The sequence below is a fragment of the Diadema antillarum genome, unplaced genomic scaffold, assembly GCF_040938485.1.
Source record: "Diadema antillarum isolate AM-2024a unplaced genomic scaffold, OU_Dant_1.0 scf00000183, whole genome shotgun sequence".
Classification (NCBI taxonomy): Eukaryota; Metazoa; Echinodermata; class Echinoidea; order Diadematoida; family Diadematidae; genus Diadema; species Diadema antillarum.
Genome location: NW_027271072.1, coordinates 2,651,526 through 2,668,940, shown reverse-complemented (window position 1 = coordinate 2,668,940; position 17,415 = coordinate 2,651,526). Strand labels below are relative to the sequence as shown.

The window sequence follows — 17,415 nt, the reverse complement described above, 5'->3', positions numbered from 1 at the left end:
AACATGACGCAGGGAGAGAGGAGAATGGTCAATGCAATCATTGTCTTAATGTCTTCATCACAAATCTAAAACTCCCTAATGGTTCGCTGTGTGATTGTCTAATCTTGGGAGCCAGTGCCTTATCCTCTGTTCTGTGCCATAGCTCCAGCATTAAGATTTGCTGTAACTGTACTTAAGGACAATTTTGCGAGTGGGGTTAATTTCATGATTGTTGGATATATAGTAATAACCGGGGAAAAAAATATATGTGTGCATGTCATGTTTATATTAGGATCATTCTGAGTTATGTTAAATTCACAAATAGCATTCAACACATGGACTATACAGCATATTCAGTAGATGACGAAACACCAACACAGTGGGCAGGGTGTGGGTTTGAGGGCATTTACTAGTCTGCTTTATGTGTGTGTGTTTCTGTGTGCATTTGTGTACATTTGATTATACCACGTCAAGAGTTGTCAATGTGTATGAAATTCCCAAAGTGCAGACGCATGGAACAAGTGGACAACAAAACATCTTTTCACACCAGCCAAATGCATGGAATGTTGAATGAGCCTGTGCTATGACGCAGAGACGTCGACTTCGCTCCATTCAATTCCCTGATCGTGGACTTCCTCGGCCTGATGTAGCTCCTCCTCGATCTTGGCCACGATGACGTCGATGTCCTTGAATTGCACAGCGTTGTGGCCCTCGAGACTCACGTGGAGCTCGTCCAGGTCATTGATGCCCAAGCGCTGGCCGTACTCGGTGGAAACCCAGGCCTTGTTGAGTCTTGCGGGTCTGCCATTCTCTGACAACCCACCCATCCCTTCCAAGTTATTGGGCAACAAATGCTCCTTGGCTTCATTCAGGAGGAACACTTGCTCTCCATCCACTATCATATCCTGAGTGGCAACTTCTGAGACAGTCCCTGACTTCACGGTAGATTCCATGTGAGATGTGCCTCCAGCCTCCTCCTCTTCATCCTCATCTAGGGTTTCTGAGGTCCCCAAGTCTGTGACAAGCAGCCTCTTTTGCCCACACCTCTCCCCTTCGCAACTACTACCCCTACAGAGACAGATGCAGGTCACCCCTGCTCCAAACTCCACAGTGGCACCCCGTCTCTTGTCTCTCGGCGAGACGGGTGCTTGAGTTTGGACGACGGGTTCGATCTTCTCATCCTTAACGACGACAATGCCCGTGCTCCCGCCACCTCTCCCGTCTAGCAGCGCTTCGTGGCGATCCCCGAACACATTTGCGTCTGCATCTGTGTCAACGTATCTCGGCATCAGGGGTGGCAGCTGCGGCACCAAGCTGCTGCAGTTGTGGAGGGCCAGGCAGTGCGGGTGCAAGCCGCGCTCGCAGGAGGAGCATGCCGTTTGGGTGGGGTGCTGGGACCCGGAAGAGGAGCAGACACAGCAGTACTTGGGAGCCCCACTCTTGACTTCCACCAGTCCAGGACTCTCCTCATCATCATCCTCCTGCTCCTCCTGTTCCTCTCCCCTCTCACTGTCATCATCTAGAACGATGACTTGAGAGCGTGACTTCTGGAAAGGAACCCAATGCAGAAAAGCTTATTACAGTTACATCGAAGTAATCTCCTTTGAAACTAATGTTTCTAAATTCATATGCACTACTTATCATCAGCTCTCAGAGGACACCAGGATTACATAGATACTGCTTGACTTGAAATAAGTGCATTCGAACTGATATGCACATTCATGAGAAACACATGAAATTTCATGGAAGCTAGAATAAATTGTCAAGATTTACTTGACATACTTATCAAAAAGGAATAGGTCAGGATATTGCTTGGATGTATAAAAGTTTGCAATTTAAGTAAATCATTAATTGTGGTTTGTACATGTACTTCTGAGGAATGAATGGTCTAACATCTCCTAACCTCAATCTTTGCACAAGCATACATCTTCAAGAATTAAAAAACAACAACAATATTTTCCCTAATTGCAATTGTAGGAAGCAATATCTTTTAAAAACAATATTCATTTGGCTTTCCACGCAAAAAATTTCCACAATGGATAATCAGTTGCCAATTCTGACAACAAAAACAAAAACAATGAACAAACAAAACAAAACAAACTAGAAATGTCGCTACGGCGACTGGTGTATGCCTCCGCCATAATGCATGGTTCTCCTAATAGGTCTATAGTACAATGTCTTGACAATGTGTGATGACAGTTTCACACAATTGGCAAAATATTAAAATGACAGGTTTGCCACAAATGTGCTGAATGTTCATTTTCCTAGAACTAGGTTCAATTGGATGAATGATTAAAACGTCAGAGTGCAGGTATTTGGGGGAACTGATGATTTTTACTTGACTTTTGACCCTTTTATAAGTTTATGCATTGAGTAATTTTCAAGGTATTGAGAAAAAGTATAATTTCAGTATCAAATGGTAAAATAGTATTATCTAAACCTGGCCTTTGACCTTTGACCTCACAGTTCCAAAGAGAATCACTGTTAGGTAGAGCATGCATAAATATGTAAGTTTCATGATAATACCTAGAGTTACTTTTGAGATATGGAGGAAGAAGTGCAATTTAGTACTTTCACTTGACCTTTGACCTTTTGACCTTTGGGCAAGAAACTTCCCACAAAATATATATTGGGGTATACATGCATACATCAAGTTTAAAAAAAAAATCCTTCAGGCATTGCATAAATATAAGGAAAGTAGTGATATTTTGAGGAGTTGACCTTGACCTTTGACCCATGACCCCCAACTTCCCTAGATAATCACTGGCCATCGGTACATGCATATATACTAAGTTCCATGAAGATACCTTGAACCATTTGCGAGATATGGAGAAAAACATGAAATTTCAACCTTTTTTTCACAACATAACCTGTGACCTTTGACCTTTGACCCCGTGACCCTAAAATCCAAACAAAGTATCATCCCCCCAGGATATACCCTCATACCAAGTTTGATGGGTCAATCCACGTCAAATCATCCAATTTTCAGAAAAGTTGTCACCCGACCCCCTCCGATTTTCTTTAAAATCGCACCAAATGTTCCCCAAAGTGTCTGACGGAAAATCCCAAAATATTTTGCCCCAAGGTCAATTGGTTGCTAAGATACAGCCTCACATAGCAACCAGTGCACATTCCAAAATATTAGTTAAAAGAAAATTATGCATTTTTGATCGATTGTGGTAGCATGGATATTTATGCAAAAGTGTTCATTATCTGGAAATTGAGAGAACTTTATAGTCTTTGCAAGAAAAAGTGACTGTGACACGAAATTGACTTTTCGTTAACGTGCACGAGGTCACCGAAAATGGTGTTAAATGTTAATTTTGAAAATTTCAAAGCATATTAAGAGGCTAATATCTTCCACATTTCATCACCTCAGGTTCTAAGATATTATGCTGTTGAAGGCTTTGACTTGCTCAGTAATTTTGAAAAAAATCAGCGGATTCGTGCTCATCGTTTTTACGGAGAGCGCCCTCAAAGTTGACAAAAATGAAAAATGTGTCAAATTCAAGGTCACGGATCACCCTTCGTCCCACCTAGGAATGGCATCAATTTTTGTGTATTGATAGACATTTACCTATATTATCGTGGGTTACGAAAGAAATTTTGCTACCGAAATGTTAAATGGTAAATTTACCCCACTGAAAATGGTCGTAAACGGCCAAATTTCCATGTAATATCACATATTGGGTTTAGAGGACATTTCAAATGTCCATGCTTTCAAGATGAAAAGCCGTAGCCCTGTGATATTTGCTGTAGGGGTAGTCTGTAATACATATTTTAGTAATATATACCACAAAACACTTTCATTACATAATCATGACCTTGAAATTTAATCCAAAATTTGATAAAAACAATAAGTCGCTCTATTTTCCTCATTGCATGTAATATGTGTTTTGAATGACTTTTCACAGAGCAATATTTCAAGAATTATGAAAGCTGACAGCCTGCCATAATATGGTTCTAAACTATATTGTGCTCTTCTTTCTGATTTGGTGTCAATTTGATTATGAATGTTATACCCTTGACCTTGAAGTGCTTCTAAAAATAGCTGTAAATTTGTTAACTACAAATTACACACACAACAGGTGTTTTATGGCATAACATACTAGTGATTCTTTCACAAACACAAAAGTTTTTATGGTGTAATTAATGTTATATACTGGAATAACTATAGGTTCTTGCAAGATATGTCCGATTAATTACTTTGTTCTGACAATGACCCTGAATTTATGACCTTCAAAATCAGGAGAAATGTCTATTCCTGCCCATAAAGACCTGTATTTACACTGTAAGTACATAATATATATGGACATTGTACCCTACACAAGATTCTTATTCTAGCCTGTGAAAAGCAAATTTAAAGCACTGAGAGTCTTCTTTTTTGGGGGGGATTTGTTCTGTAACTTATGACAATTCAAAAATCATTTCCATTCCTATATATTTTGTTTTTGGTAAATTTGTTATGTATTTCTTTGTTTTTTATTTTCTACAGCATTTTTTTTATTGGAAATTGTCACAGTCCACTTTTTCTACCATAATTTGAATAGAATTAATCAATCAAAGTGATAGATAGTGAAAATGGTCAAGTTTTTATGACTGTTACCAAAAAGCACTGTTTTCCATAGGAAATGCACACGAAATCACAAAATATTACTGTACCCTTTTGTGACTGAAATTGAGGGTCATTGTCAGAACAAAGTAATTAATTGTAACATATCTTGCAAGCACATATAGATTAATTCCAGTATATAACATTTACACCATAAAAACTTTTGTGTTTGTGAAAGAATCACTAGTAATGTTATGCCATAAAACACCTGTTGTGAGTGTAATTTGTAGTTAACAAATTTACAGCTATTTGTAGAAGCACTTCAAGGTCAAGGGTATAACATTCATGATCAAATTGATACTAAATCTGAAAGAAGAGCACAAATAGTTTAGAACCTTAATATGGTAGGCTGTCAGCTTTCATAGTTCTTGAAATATTGCTCTGTGAAAAGTCATTCAAAACACATATTACATGCAGTGCAATGAGGAAAATAGAGCGACTTATTGTTTTTATCAAATTTTGGATTAAATTTCAAGGTCATGATTATGTAATGAAAGTGTTTTGTGGTATATATTGCTAAAATATGTATTACAGACTACCCCTACAGCAAATATCACAGGGCTACGGCTTTTCATCTTGAAAGCATGGACATTTGAAATGTCCTCTAAACCCAATATGTGATATTTCATGGAAATTTGGTCGTTTACGACCATTTTCAGTGGGGTAAATTTACCATTTAACATTTCGGTAGCAAAATTACTTTGGTAACCCAAGATAATATAGGTAAATGTCTATCAATACACAAAAATTGATGCCATTCCTAGGTGGGACGAAGGGTGATCCGTGACCTTGAATTTGACACATTTTTCATTTTTGTCAACTTTGAGGGCGCTCTCCGTAAAAACGGTGAGCACGAATCCGCTGATTTTTTTCAAAATTACTGAGCAAGTCAAAGCCTTCAACAGCATAATATCTTAGAACCTGAGGTGATGAAATGTGGAAGATATTAGCCTCTAAATATGCTTTGAAATTTTCAAAATTAACATTTAACACCATTTTCGGTGACCTCGTGCACGTTAACGAAAAGTCAATTTCGCGTCACAGTCACTTTTTCTTGCAAAGACTATAAAGTTCTCTCAATTTCTAGATAATGAACACTTTTGCATAAATATCCATGCTACCACAATCGATCAAAAATGCATAATTTTCTTTTAACTAATATTTTGGAATGCGCATTGGTTGCTATGTGAGGCTGTATCTTAGCAACCAATTGACCTTGGGGCAAAATATTTTGGGATTTTCCGTCAGACACTTTGGGGAACATTTGGTGCGATTTTAAAGAAAATCGGAGGGGGTCGGGTGACAAGCACTGGATGATTTGACGTGGATTGACCCTGATGCAAAACCACCTCACGGTTCTTGAGATATCGACAAAAACAAAACGGGACGGACGTACAGACGTACGGACGGACGGACGACCCGAAAACATAATGCCTCTGGCCACTTCGTTGGCGGAGGCATAAAAACATGGTTGGCTTTATCCATAATTCACATGATAGGAATGTGAAGATGCCTTCTAGACAATTATGTGCAAACCCTTCTTTCCCACGTTGAGTCTTGTGAGCTCACAAGCTGCGTAAACCTTGACCACTGCACTCACCTGTGGGGCCCTAAACATCGTACAGATGTGCTGGCGGGCACAGGCCCTGTGCAGGCCCTTATCGCACTGGGGGCACTTGGTGTTGGAGCGGCTCCGGCGCCCTCCCCGCCGGTCCGAACACACCGCGCAGTCCTTCTTCCTCGTCTTGATCTCACTCGCCTCGATGGGGACGACCTCCCCCGTGAATGGCATGCCCATCCCCACCTAGAAATGAAGCGACGGACGAGATGCTCAGTTGTCGTGTTAAAGTTTGGTGTCATCTTTCACACATACCAACTCTTTATGCGCCACGTAAACCCCGTGTGCCACATTATTCTGAGGCAACAATGTAGGCATGCTTCAGGTAAACATTCTGTGTTTTGAATCATTGTAAGTTATTATAGATTGTGGCTACGCGAGATATGCCATGATTAAAATTGCAAAGATAATGTGAAGCTTTGCTTTGGATGTAAGATTTTATTACAAATCTATGATTATTTTTCTTTCAAATGATCAATAGCTACATTATTGTCCAAACATGACTTCTGCACACAAAACAGCGTCAGAAACTTAGAATTTACTCGCAAATCCAATAGGTAACACCACATAATATCTAATCACATTATGCAAGCTACATGTGACAGGAATGGAATCGCAAGTGACGCTTTTATTGTACTGTATCATTTGGCAACTTATCAATCAATTTGAGCCAGTTTCTGCGTTTGAGCAAAGTATGCAAACTTGGCACACCGTCGACTGAGTTAGGAGTGCAAATGTTGCACATTAAGAGTTAAAACGGAGTGGGAAATAGAGAGAACTTCCAATCTTTTAATCATGTTTTGATTTATTCTTTAAAACCCCCTACTGTCGTATGTATTACAACATATGAGTGTTTTATCCACATCAATGATTACCAGAATATATATATCAAATTTTTTGCTGCACAGCTTACCCAACCTGACAATACTTATCGCTTTATGAGGCAACTTAACAAACATGTGCTGCTATCACAAAAAAATGGATAAGTAGAATTTGCTACCCCCACAAAGTTGTCTACAATGATGAAAAAATGGAATAAATATATACACATTTATCATAAAACCCACATCTCAGGAAACAATGTTTGTATTTTCTGATACAACTTGGCAATATTGTCCATGAAGGGCTTCCCTTTCATTCTCCTTTTTTTCCCCCTTGTAGTTTACAGGTTTAACAAAACCAAATGGGCAGATTTGTGGAAAAAAAAACAACTTTGAGACAGCAACAGTCAAAGACAACGATGATGAATTTACAACATTAAAAAAAAAAATTGATATCAAAAGCCCAATCAAATGGAGTGGTCATTACCATTCCCTCGGTTGAAGCATCAAAATAATGGCATTGGTGGCTCGCTTCACAGCGGAAGTGGACATTCTGGGCACAGCCCGGACAAGCCATTCTGGTCTTCTGAGGGGAGTGACACACGCAGCACGTCTTTTCCTTCCCCTTCTTGACCAGGCGGGAATTCTTGAGCCGCCGGTCTTTGAAATGTGGTTTGGTCAGCTGCAAAACAAGCACAGAAGGCAAACCAGCAAGAATGTTATGACAGAGCATGGAGAATGCACAAACTATCTTTACGACTACTTGTAAATGAAGAGAATTTATGCAGAAGAGATGTCATTTCCACAAAACCGCTTCTCTCCCAAATCCAAAATTAGGGAGAACCCAACGGCAGCTGAGACAAAATATATGTATAAATTTGGAAATAAAGAGTATTTCAGACTGCCATGACTGCACCCAGCAAATACCTATAACTTTCACACTAACATACCCCCCAGAAAAAAAGCATATATATATATATATATATATATATATATATATATATATATATATATATATATATATGTATATATATATATATATATATATATATATATATATATATATATATGTATATATATATATATATATATATATATATATATATATATATATATATACATATACACACACACACACACACACACACACACACAGGTATGTATTTTGTGAATCACATAGAATATAACTGTATCTGCAATAAAAGCAAAAGGAATATTCACTTGTAAGAATTGAACTTGGAACAAAGTAGAGACAAGGATATAATTCTCAAGTTTGGAATATTTTTACAAAAACAATGACGGCAATCACAATTCCATACACATATTAGAAAAGGCAACAACGTCAGGGGGCGTGTTCTCTGCCAAGTACATACCATCTCAAGCTGTCTGACGTCCTCTGGCCCGGGGCATATGTGTAATGCCAGGCACCATTGGTGGAGCCCTTTCTTGCAGATGGAGCACTGGGTCCTCGACCTGTTGCGCCTTCCGTTCCCAGCCCGCCCGGAGCAGACTTCGCAGTTCTTCCGGCAGTCCATGACATCACTGATACGAATAGGCTCTACCGTGGGCCTCAATCCCCCAAACATTCCCGTGTGCTGTCAGAGAGTCGATGGAAAGAATGAAAATTTGACGTCATCATAATCATCATCATCATCACTACCATCAATATGGCTACCATGATCATTTTCTTTATGCCATTAATACTACTACTCTACTTCTACCACTTCCATCAATTACTACTGCTGCTGCTGCTACTACTACTACTACCACTACTACTACTACTACTTCTACTACTACGACTATTTCTATCACTATAACTACTACTACTACTTCTACTACTACTACTTGTAGATGAAGACAATTCATGCACCACAATAATGAAGGCAAATATTGTCTCAGTGGATTTAGGAAAATAAGATAAATCATATAATTTTTTCTATGTCCACAGTGTATTTCATCATTTATCATAGGGCAGTCAAAAAAAAAAAAAACAGACTTGCTTACCACTGGAGTAACAGCCTCCTTGGCAGAAGTGTTGGGAAGGTCGTTGGAGTTACACCGCACTAGCTTCAGCGCCACTGGCACAATGTCTCCGTTGTGGGGCGCTGGTTGTGTCTCTTCTACATTTGCATTCTTCACCTCCTCCTTCTGCCCCTGCACCAGCCCCAGCCCCTGTCCCTGCCCTAGCCCCTGCTCCAGCCCCAGCCCCTGCCCGTGTCCCTGCTCTCTCCTCATCTCCTCCTCCTCATCATCTCGGGGCTTGATGACCACCACCTCATGTTGCCACAGCCGGCCCATGTCAGCCGGAAAGGCTGCCGCCTGGACCGACGGAGCAGGCTCGGCTAGAGAGTTCTGGGGGTGGGAAGAAAACATTGAATGAAGTCATGCACTAGTCTCCTCGACTTGGAGGTAGTAGTTGGGAGGGGGGGGGGGGAAGTGGTTCTGAACATCAAAGCTTGTAATGGAAATCCAATATGAATTGTCTCTTCTGAAGAAAGCTGAACAAATTCTGAATTATTACTCAAGGAATTATGACAGAGATTTTGGAACATGCCCACCCAGCATCACCTTTTGCAATGGAAAGCTAGTATAAGTTTCTTCTGAAGAACAGTGAACAAATTTTTGATGAATACTTAGTCAATTTTTACAGTGGATTTGGAGCACACATGCCTTCAAGAGAGAAAACAATCCATTCCAAATAAGATAACTCTTTATAATACAAACACTGCACTTCAAGAAATGCTTTGAAATGATGCTTAAATACTCCTTTACAAACACTATCTAATGTACTAAAATCAAACTAAAAGATGGAAAGTTCAGTGAACATCAATATCACTTACTCATACACTCATATCACTGCTTTTTTCTTGTCAACAGGCCTAGCACCCTGCTCTTTGTGACAAATGAATAAAGAGGGATATTGTACGTGCGCGAGTAGTGGCTAATTCACACTCGGACCTCCATTTAAAGTCCTTCGAAGGAACAGAGTGTTTTGCCTCTTTACTAGAGGGTATAGAATGCTTGAACACACAACACTGCTCAGTGACGCTTGGGACTAGAACCCGGTCCCTTACATCAGAAGGGAGACATGTTGCGCCTAAGCCATATTACTGCACATTACAATGGCAAATATGCACTTGTCATTCTTAGGAACAGTTTTTGTCACTCAGATGTTAAACCAGGCACTCTATTCCATGCTAAAGAAGACAGTGATGGGGTGTAAGGAAGCAAAAGAAATGTTGATTTTTTAAGGAATTTAACTTAGATCAAATTAAAGTCAAAGACAAATTGAATATTTTCACAAAAACAGTGGAGGCAGTCACAATTCCATATGCATATTAGACGAAGCACCTAAACAAGTGTAATGTACACACCATAATTTTAGCAAGTCTAATTTTTTGCGAATCAAGACATCCTGACAATTTTGCAAGTGGTAAATTCACAATTTTGAAGTACAGTACTGAACGGAGAAATGGATGCGTACACGTGACATTCACGTTGGGGATGAGAGTTAAGATTTTTGCATGTTTTCAAATTCGCAAATAGGACACAACTCACAAATTCGCGAGAAAAATAAAAACCTCACAAAATTCGTGAAATATTTGGTGTATACAGTATGTCATGAGGAGTGTTCTCCGCCAGTACATACTATCTCATTTTGTCTGGCGTACTCCGGCCCGGGACATATGTGTTGCGACAGGCACCGGAGGTGTAGCCCTTTCTTACAGACGGCGCACTGAGTCCTCGACCTGTTGCGCTTTACGGACCGACCCCGCCCGGAGCAGACTTCACAAGCTTTCTTGGAGTCCATCATCTCATCGTAAGAAATTAGCTCCACCGAGGGCCTCTCTCCCACAAATGTTCCTGTGTGCTGCCAGAGAGTCGATGAAAGAATTAAAAATTTGATGTCATCACTATCATCATCATCACCATCACATCACTACAGTTAGCATAATTATTCTTTTTTTATGCCATTACTACTGCCCATGTACTACTACTACTACTTCTACTACTACTACTTCTACTACTACTCCTATGAATATTACTCTTATTCAACATTTCATATATTTCATAAAGGCTTTCAAACCATTTTCATTCAACTCAATCATAATGTCTTGTTAACCGCACTTGTCATAATACAAATCATTTCTTGAAAACTAACTCACCCACCCCCATCCTCAAAAATAAATGTTATAACAGCGAAGAACAAGCAGGCACAGATGAAACACTAATAAAAGCTAGCATTTCCACATGGAGTTTACGTTCATGGTACAGTTGGATCTCTTTGGGGACATGGCCCTAAAAGCACAGGGCAATCTGCCTTACCTGGACCTGGGCATCATTGCCAGGGTTGGCATCCTGTTCCTCCATCGGGTCCCTTCTCTTGCCGCACCTGTGCCAGTAGTGGCACTTCTTGTGCACCCCTCTCTTGCAGACGCTGCACATGAGGCTGGCCTGCTTCTTGAAGCCGTCGTACAGGAAGCACTCAACGCACTCTTTGTTCATCTTGTGCCCGATTCGGATCAGGTCCGGGAGGCACGTCATCGTTTCCACCGCCGGCACCAAAGCACCGGCGTCTACCCAGCCCTCCTCCGCTTCCTCCTCCTTCTCCTCCTCAACCTCCTTATCCTCCTCAACCTCCTCCATCTCCTCCTCATCCTTCTTCTCTTCCTTGATCACTACTTCTGCCTCTTTCTCTTCCTCTACCACCTCCATATCGTTCTCCTGTCACAGAAAAAACATTAAAAAATTTTCTTTGAACGATTCTAATGAACATGGTACATGATTTATAAAACAGTTTAGTAAACATAAGTCTTGGCAAAGGTTCAAATTGATTTAAGAAATTATGCAAATACAGTAAAATCAAGCAAACAACACAGCGACAGTTCTATTCAGATCTGTCACAAAAAAGAGAGATAAGGAATTTTGACATTTCAAATGTTCTCCCAGTGCAGTGACATCAGTAATTATCTCTCTTGTAACACAGGCCAAAGTGACAAGATCTCTTTGCAATTCTCCCATGGGTTTATAAATTTTTACCAAAAAAAAAAGAATGTCATTTCACTTTTACAACAATGCAGAAAGGATGCCCCCTTCCAAAACACAGTTAGTATTGTTAAGTCATGACTTTTCTGGAATGTGACAAGGAAATTTTTTTAACGTCTATAATAATGACAAAGAACAAAAATTGGTGAAGATTGGTGCGCTGATTGAAAATGACTTGTAAGATTACATCACCAGTGTAGAACAAACATGAAACATTAAGTTCCTTTAACATCCTTCTCATATGTATCAATATCCAGGGATTCCAACCTTGTAAAATGTAATTGCAGTATTCTGATGGGTGATAAAAACACATTCTTGTTTTTTTTTTTTAAATAGCATTTTACCTTTCCAGCGATAGGCATGTGTGGTAGTATAATTTTGAAAAAAAGAATAATTAGAAATTAAAAAAAACATAAACTTTATTTTCCATGAAACCTGCCATATTACGCAGAAAAAAAACACTGCACAAAAGTAACAGTTGGCATCTGTGAACATTTAGCAAAACTTTAATTGGTTGATTTATCTCTATATGGTGAGGGCAACGTGGATTGGAATTTCGATTACTTACCTTTACTGGTGGGACAGCTGCTACAGCTGAAGGCTCAAGTACCGTGGAACTCACATTTGGAATATCATACTGTGAACAAAGAAGAGACATACACGTTTGCATTTCATAATCAGCCCAAAAACATATGTTGTCACTCAAATTGTACAGTGTAAAAAATATTCATCTCTATTCACATGCTGGAATCAGATAAGGAGATTTCTTTTATAGATTTTTTTTTTCAGTTTCTCTCTTTTAATTATTGTGTTGATAATAGTGAGTACTTCTAGTTGGTTTGCCAAAATATTTGTTGTAGATTCCAGCAGCCCTGAAACAGTGAAGAATTTTTGTTAAATCAAACATGCTATGCCTTCTTAACCCTAAAAGGGCCAGGCTTTTTTGGCTATATTCAGACCGGAAGAATGGATTCCGCCCCCCCCCCCCCCCCCCCCCCCCCCCCCCCCCCAAGGAGGATCTCGGCCATCGGTGGTGCCATCGCGATGAAATTTTGCATGCGTGAGACCCACGTCATAATCTACAAGATTGTGTCATAAGTTTTTTTGAAACGATCAATTTCTAATTTGAATTAATTAATTATGCAAATTAAGCTCAAGGTCGTATTTTAGCCTAATAAAAAGCATTGAGAGTGAATTGAATTTTTTATCTGTAAATCTGTTTTAGCATATTCAACAATGGTACATCACAAAAACTTCCAAAACTCATTTCAATTCTTATGCATTTTATTGTTTTCAAAATTTCTTATGTATTTTGTGGTTTTTTAACTTTTGTTTTTTCTGTTTTTTTTTCATTGGAAATTGTCACTGACCACTTTTCTACCATAATTAGCACAAAATTAATCAATGAAAGTGATTAATTGTAAAAATAATCAGGTTTTTATGACTTTCATGACAGAGCACTGTTTTCCATAGGAAATGTACACAAAAATCACAAAATTGTGCCCATTTTGGGGCGACATTCTGTTACAAAAATGGGCGTGGCTTCGCAAAAGTATGCGCGGACATTGCAAATTCGGTCTCAAAAGTTGCGCGAGACTTGAACAAATAAAGTAAAGAAGCCTCGTGACGAGGCCTTCTTGCATTGCAGAATTATAGCGCGAAACTTCGAGGGGGGTGGATTCCGCCTCCCCAGCCCTTTTAGGGTTAATATCTCTGCACATTGCTTGTGCTGAATGAACTCAGATGTTGAAAACCATTACAGCTAGAACAGAACACCACAGTTGAAGTCTCACCTCCTCCATCTAAATATGAAGAGGAGATATAAACACGAACATCACTGTACAATACATGTATCAACCTGAAAATCTCACACAATTCAAGTGAAAATCTGAGTTTTGCAGATGTCGACCGATATGTCAAACCCCTACTACCTATCCAACCTCCCACTTCCCTCATCAACTCCCCAAAAAGTCACATTCGGCTGATCAACGGACTTACAACTGTAAACGTGGTAATTTTTGCGGTGTTGAAATTTGTGTGCATTTTGCACAACTTGAAACTAGCAGGAAAATAAAATTACTCGAATATTTTTGCTTGCCATATGTTCCAGTAGTCGCTGTCTTGATTCTGGCGAATGAAAAACACACGAACATTATCTTACCCAGTCAAGTGCGAAAATAGCCACTTTTACAGTAATGACCCATCCCCTCCAAGGTATCTTCAACCAACTTTCCCCCGATCACACTAATTACGTACCTTTGGATGCAGCTTGGTCAGTCCACACATGTGGTACTTCAGACACCTGCTGTGCAGTCCCTTCTTGCAGATGCTGCACATGGTGTAGGACCGCTTACGCTGGCCGCCGTTTGTCCGGCTGGAGCACACGATGCAGTCCCTGCGGCCGTCCCTGTTCCCCAGGAGTCTAACCCGGACAATACGGGGCTCTCCTCTTGCATAACTTTCCGTGCGAACCTGTCACAAATAAACAAATAATGATGGCCTTGTCAATCATAATGCAATGTCTGCAACGATCATATCATGCATAATCAACTTTGCGCTTTCCAACATGCATAAATAAGAGATGCAAAACATCTTAATCTTGGCCACTTCCAAGCCTTGTGAGCATACTGCATCTATGTGTGATGGACTTGGCCTTTGCTACTTCTATTCTCCTGTCTATAATGAACAATGAAAGACTGGTCCTCGTCTGAGGGAAACAAAGAAATCTTGCCTGTCGGTATCACAAAATTGCTTCATCTCAATGAAAGGCAATGTTCATTTAAGTCAAAATCTATGCCATGTAAAAAAAAAGATTTAGATGAAACTCACAGGAAAAGCTGCAATTACGAAAGGGACACATGACTAAAATTTGGTAGTGATATGGGAATCTTTATGAATTATTGGAGGACTTGCTACACGTATTTGAGGTTTGCATACATGCACTACAGCACATGCTCTGCTCAAGGCGATAGATATCTAAAAACAAAGCAAAACAAAGTGGTCCTGATAAAAGGTGGGACCCACCTTTTCGGATCTCTTTCATTTTGGACATTTCAGCCATTTCAAAACCAATTTTCATCAAATAAGCTTTGGATTCCTCTAGAATTGTATATTCTCTAATGTTGCATATAAGTGGTTTTTATTATCTTGCAAAAAGTTGAAACCTCAATCTCCATCTCTTTAACTTTGGCTTGTTTTATATGACTGCTACCAATGTCATCTTTTTGCTAAAATACATTAAACTCTAAAATTTATTTTTTGAAAATTCATTTGTCTAAAGTTAATGAAATTTTATCTGTTCGGTATGTCCGACTTAACCTGGCTTCTCGAAGTCAACTTGAAGTCAGTGGTGGAGTGTCTTTTTGATAGGCTATATCTGACAGGAAAGAGAGTGATTTCATATCAGCAAGGTAAATGTTTTGAATAGTAAAGGGGGTAAACTTGCCTCAAGTGAGGTGCTGGAGTTGATGTTGTTTTCCTCCTGTGAAATCCCGGGACCCGGCCCGGGACTGGGCCCAGGACCCGCCTTGGTCAAGCCACTTGTTGGTTGGCCCTGAGAGGGGTAGACCATGCTCTGACCCTGGGAGGCGTAGACCGTGCTCTGATACTGCACAACTTCCAGGGACACTGCTTGGCTGGTGACAGGGGCGACGCCTTGGTGGCTCTCCCCGCTGGGGAAGGGATGCAGGGTCGACCCCCCTTGGTTTGGCAAGGGGATATCCGTGTGACGGGACAAGGCCAACACCGTCTTAATGCCTGCATGTATCCCGCGTCCTTTCTGCACTTTCTTGACTACCGCGGCGTTCACATCTTGTTGGTTGGGCTTACTGGAGGGCAGGGTGTGCTGATATGAAGAGAAATTATGAGACGAATCCATTTCACCTTTTCCTTCTTAGAATATTGCAGAAATACTGGGCACTTCCTCATGAAAGATTTCCAGTTAAAAATATGATCACAAAATATTTCCAGTTAAAAACATGATCACGAAATATTTCCAGTTACAAACATGAACACGAAATATTTTGAGTTGTAACAATGATCACGAAAGACCAAACAGTGAATACAACTTGAAAACACACATAATGAAGCTCTGATGGAAACTGCTCTGGAATGTTTAATAGTCATAAATACTCCAAATGAATGCAGACACACAAAGTATGTATAACTATTGCAATCATCAACAACTATAAAAATCCTTTCAGACAGCACACAAGCTACTTGCACTGAGCAACAGGACAATTATCTCAGGAATATGAGACTACGGCTACTTTTCACTGCTGTCCTTGTGTGGTTTAATATAGAAAATTGCCTTCATCTATACACCTGCACATTTCTGTGGCAAGCACAAGAAGAAAACATCACATAGCGTACTGTAAAACACAATAATAATCACGGCATGAAAATTTCATGAATTGGAGCCGATGACCTTTTTTGCGACATGACATTTTCGCAAAATGCCACTGGCGTCCAATACATATTATGTCGGCAAGAACTTTCACATGCATTTTAATTTCGCGAATGTTGGCGCTCACCAAATTCGCGAAATTAAAACGCATGCCAACATTCCTCGGGTTACAGTACTCACGTTGGCCGCCGCTCCTGTTTGTATCCTCTTCCGCCACACACACATGTGCAGGTGCTCGCACTTGCGGTGGAGCCCCTTCTTGCAGAACTTGCAGATGGTGCGGGCCCGGTGCCTCTGGCCCAGCCTGCGGATCGAGCAGACGCAGCAGTCCCTGCGGCCCCCATGCCTGCCGCCCCCAAGGCTGACCACCATACTCTCCCCATCATCCATGGGCTGCTGATACTTGTCACAAGAAAGAGATTGAATACAGTAAAGTGTTGACATGATGACTTCAAGAGTTCTTCAATCTCATTAACCCATTGAGGACAAGACCATTTTGCTAGAACACATGTTTCCCATAGACACCTGCCCGAGACTAGTCTCCAACAGGTTAAGGTACATCAAAGTAATAGAGTTTCATTCCTTCTGGGCCTTTCAAAGGAGACTTGATTTGATTTGAATTGATCCTACAGCTTAAATTCTTCCATCCCATGGGAACAGCACAGCAATCATTTTGTTGCTACAGGCCATGCATTTCAAGATTTGAAAATAGGCTATCTCCCAAATACAGCCTCAGGCTACAGGCTAATTTATCCCTGGACTGATTTTGCTGTAACACCCATTTCCCATAGACACCTGCCCCAGTATTCTAGGGACTCGTCATCAACAGGTTAATGTAGCACAATTAAATCCATCATTTTGAAATATGATTACAAGAAGAAAAAAAAATAAGGATATTTGGTATGAAATAGCTGTAATGATTCCTACAATGTCA

General features: G+C 40.1%; 1 protein-coding gene across 1 annotated transcript in view; it reads right to left on the bottom strand.

The window, feature by feature from the left end:
* Window positions 1-235: 235 nt before the first annotated feature.
* The window catches only part of LOC139723248 (uncharacterized), a 54,394-nt gene continuing 37,214 nt past the window's right edge, over window positions 236-17,415 (bottom strand). Inside the window, exons 9-19 of the mRNA XM_071634506.1 lie at window positions 16,662-16,883; window positions 15,522-15,920; window positions 14,333-14,548; window positions 12,645-12,713; window positions 11,357-11,755; window positions 10,680-10,901; window positions 9,035-9,382; window positions 8,404-8,625; window positions 7,518-7,712; window positions 6,192-6,395; window positions 236-1,526 (exon numbers count right to left, since the gene is read on the bottom strand). Of these exons, the coding sequence (XP_071490607.1) occupies window positions 561-1,526; window positions 6,192-6,395; window positions 7,518-7,712; window positions 8,404-8,625; window positions 9,035-9,382; window positions 10,680-10,901; window positions 11,357-11,755; window positions 12,645-12,713; window positions 14,333-14,548; window positions 15,522-15,920; window positions 16,662-16,883 (3,462 nt within the window). The 3' untranslated portion in view covers window positions 236-560. The remainder of the gene's footprint in view (window positions 1,527-6,191; window positions 6,396-7,517; window positions 7,713-8,403; window positions 8,626-9,034; window positions 9,383-10,679; window positions 10,902-11,356; window positions 11,756-12,644; window positions 12,714-14,332; window positions 14,549-15,521; window positions 15,921-16,661; window positions 16,884-17,415) is intronic.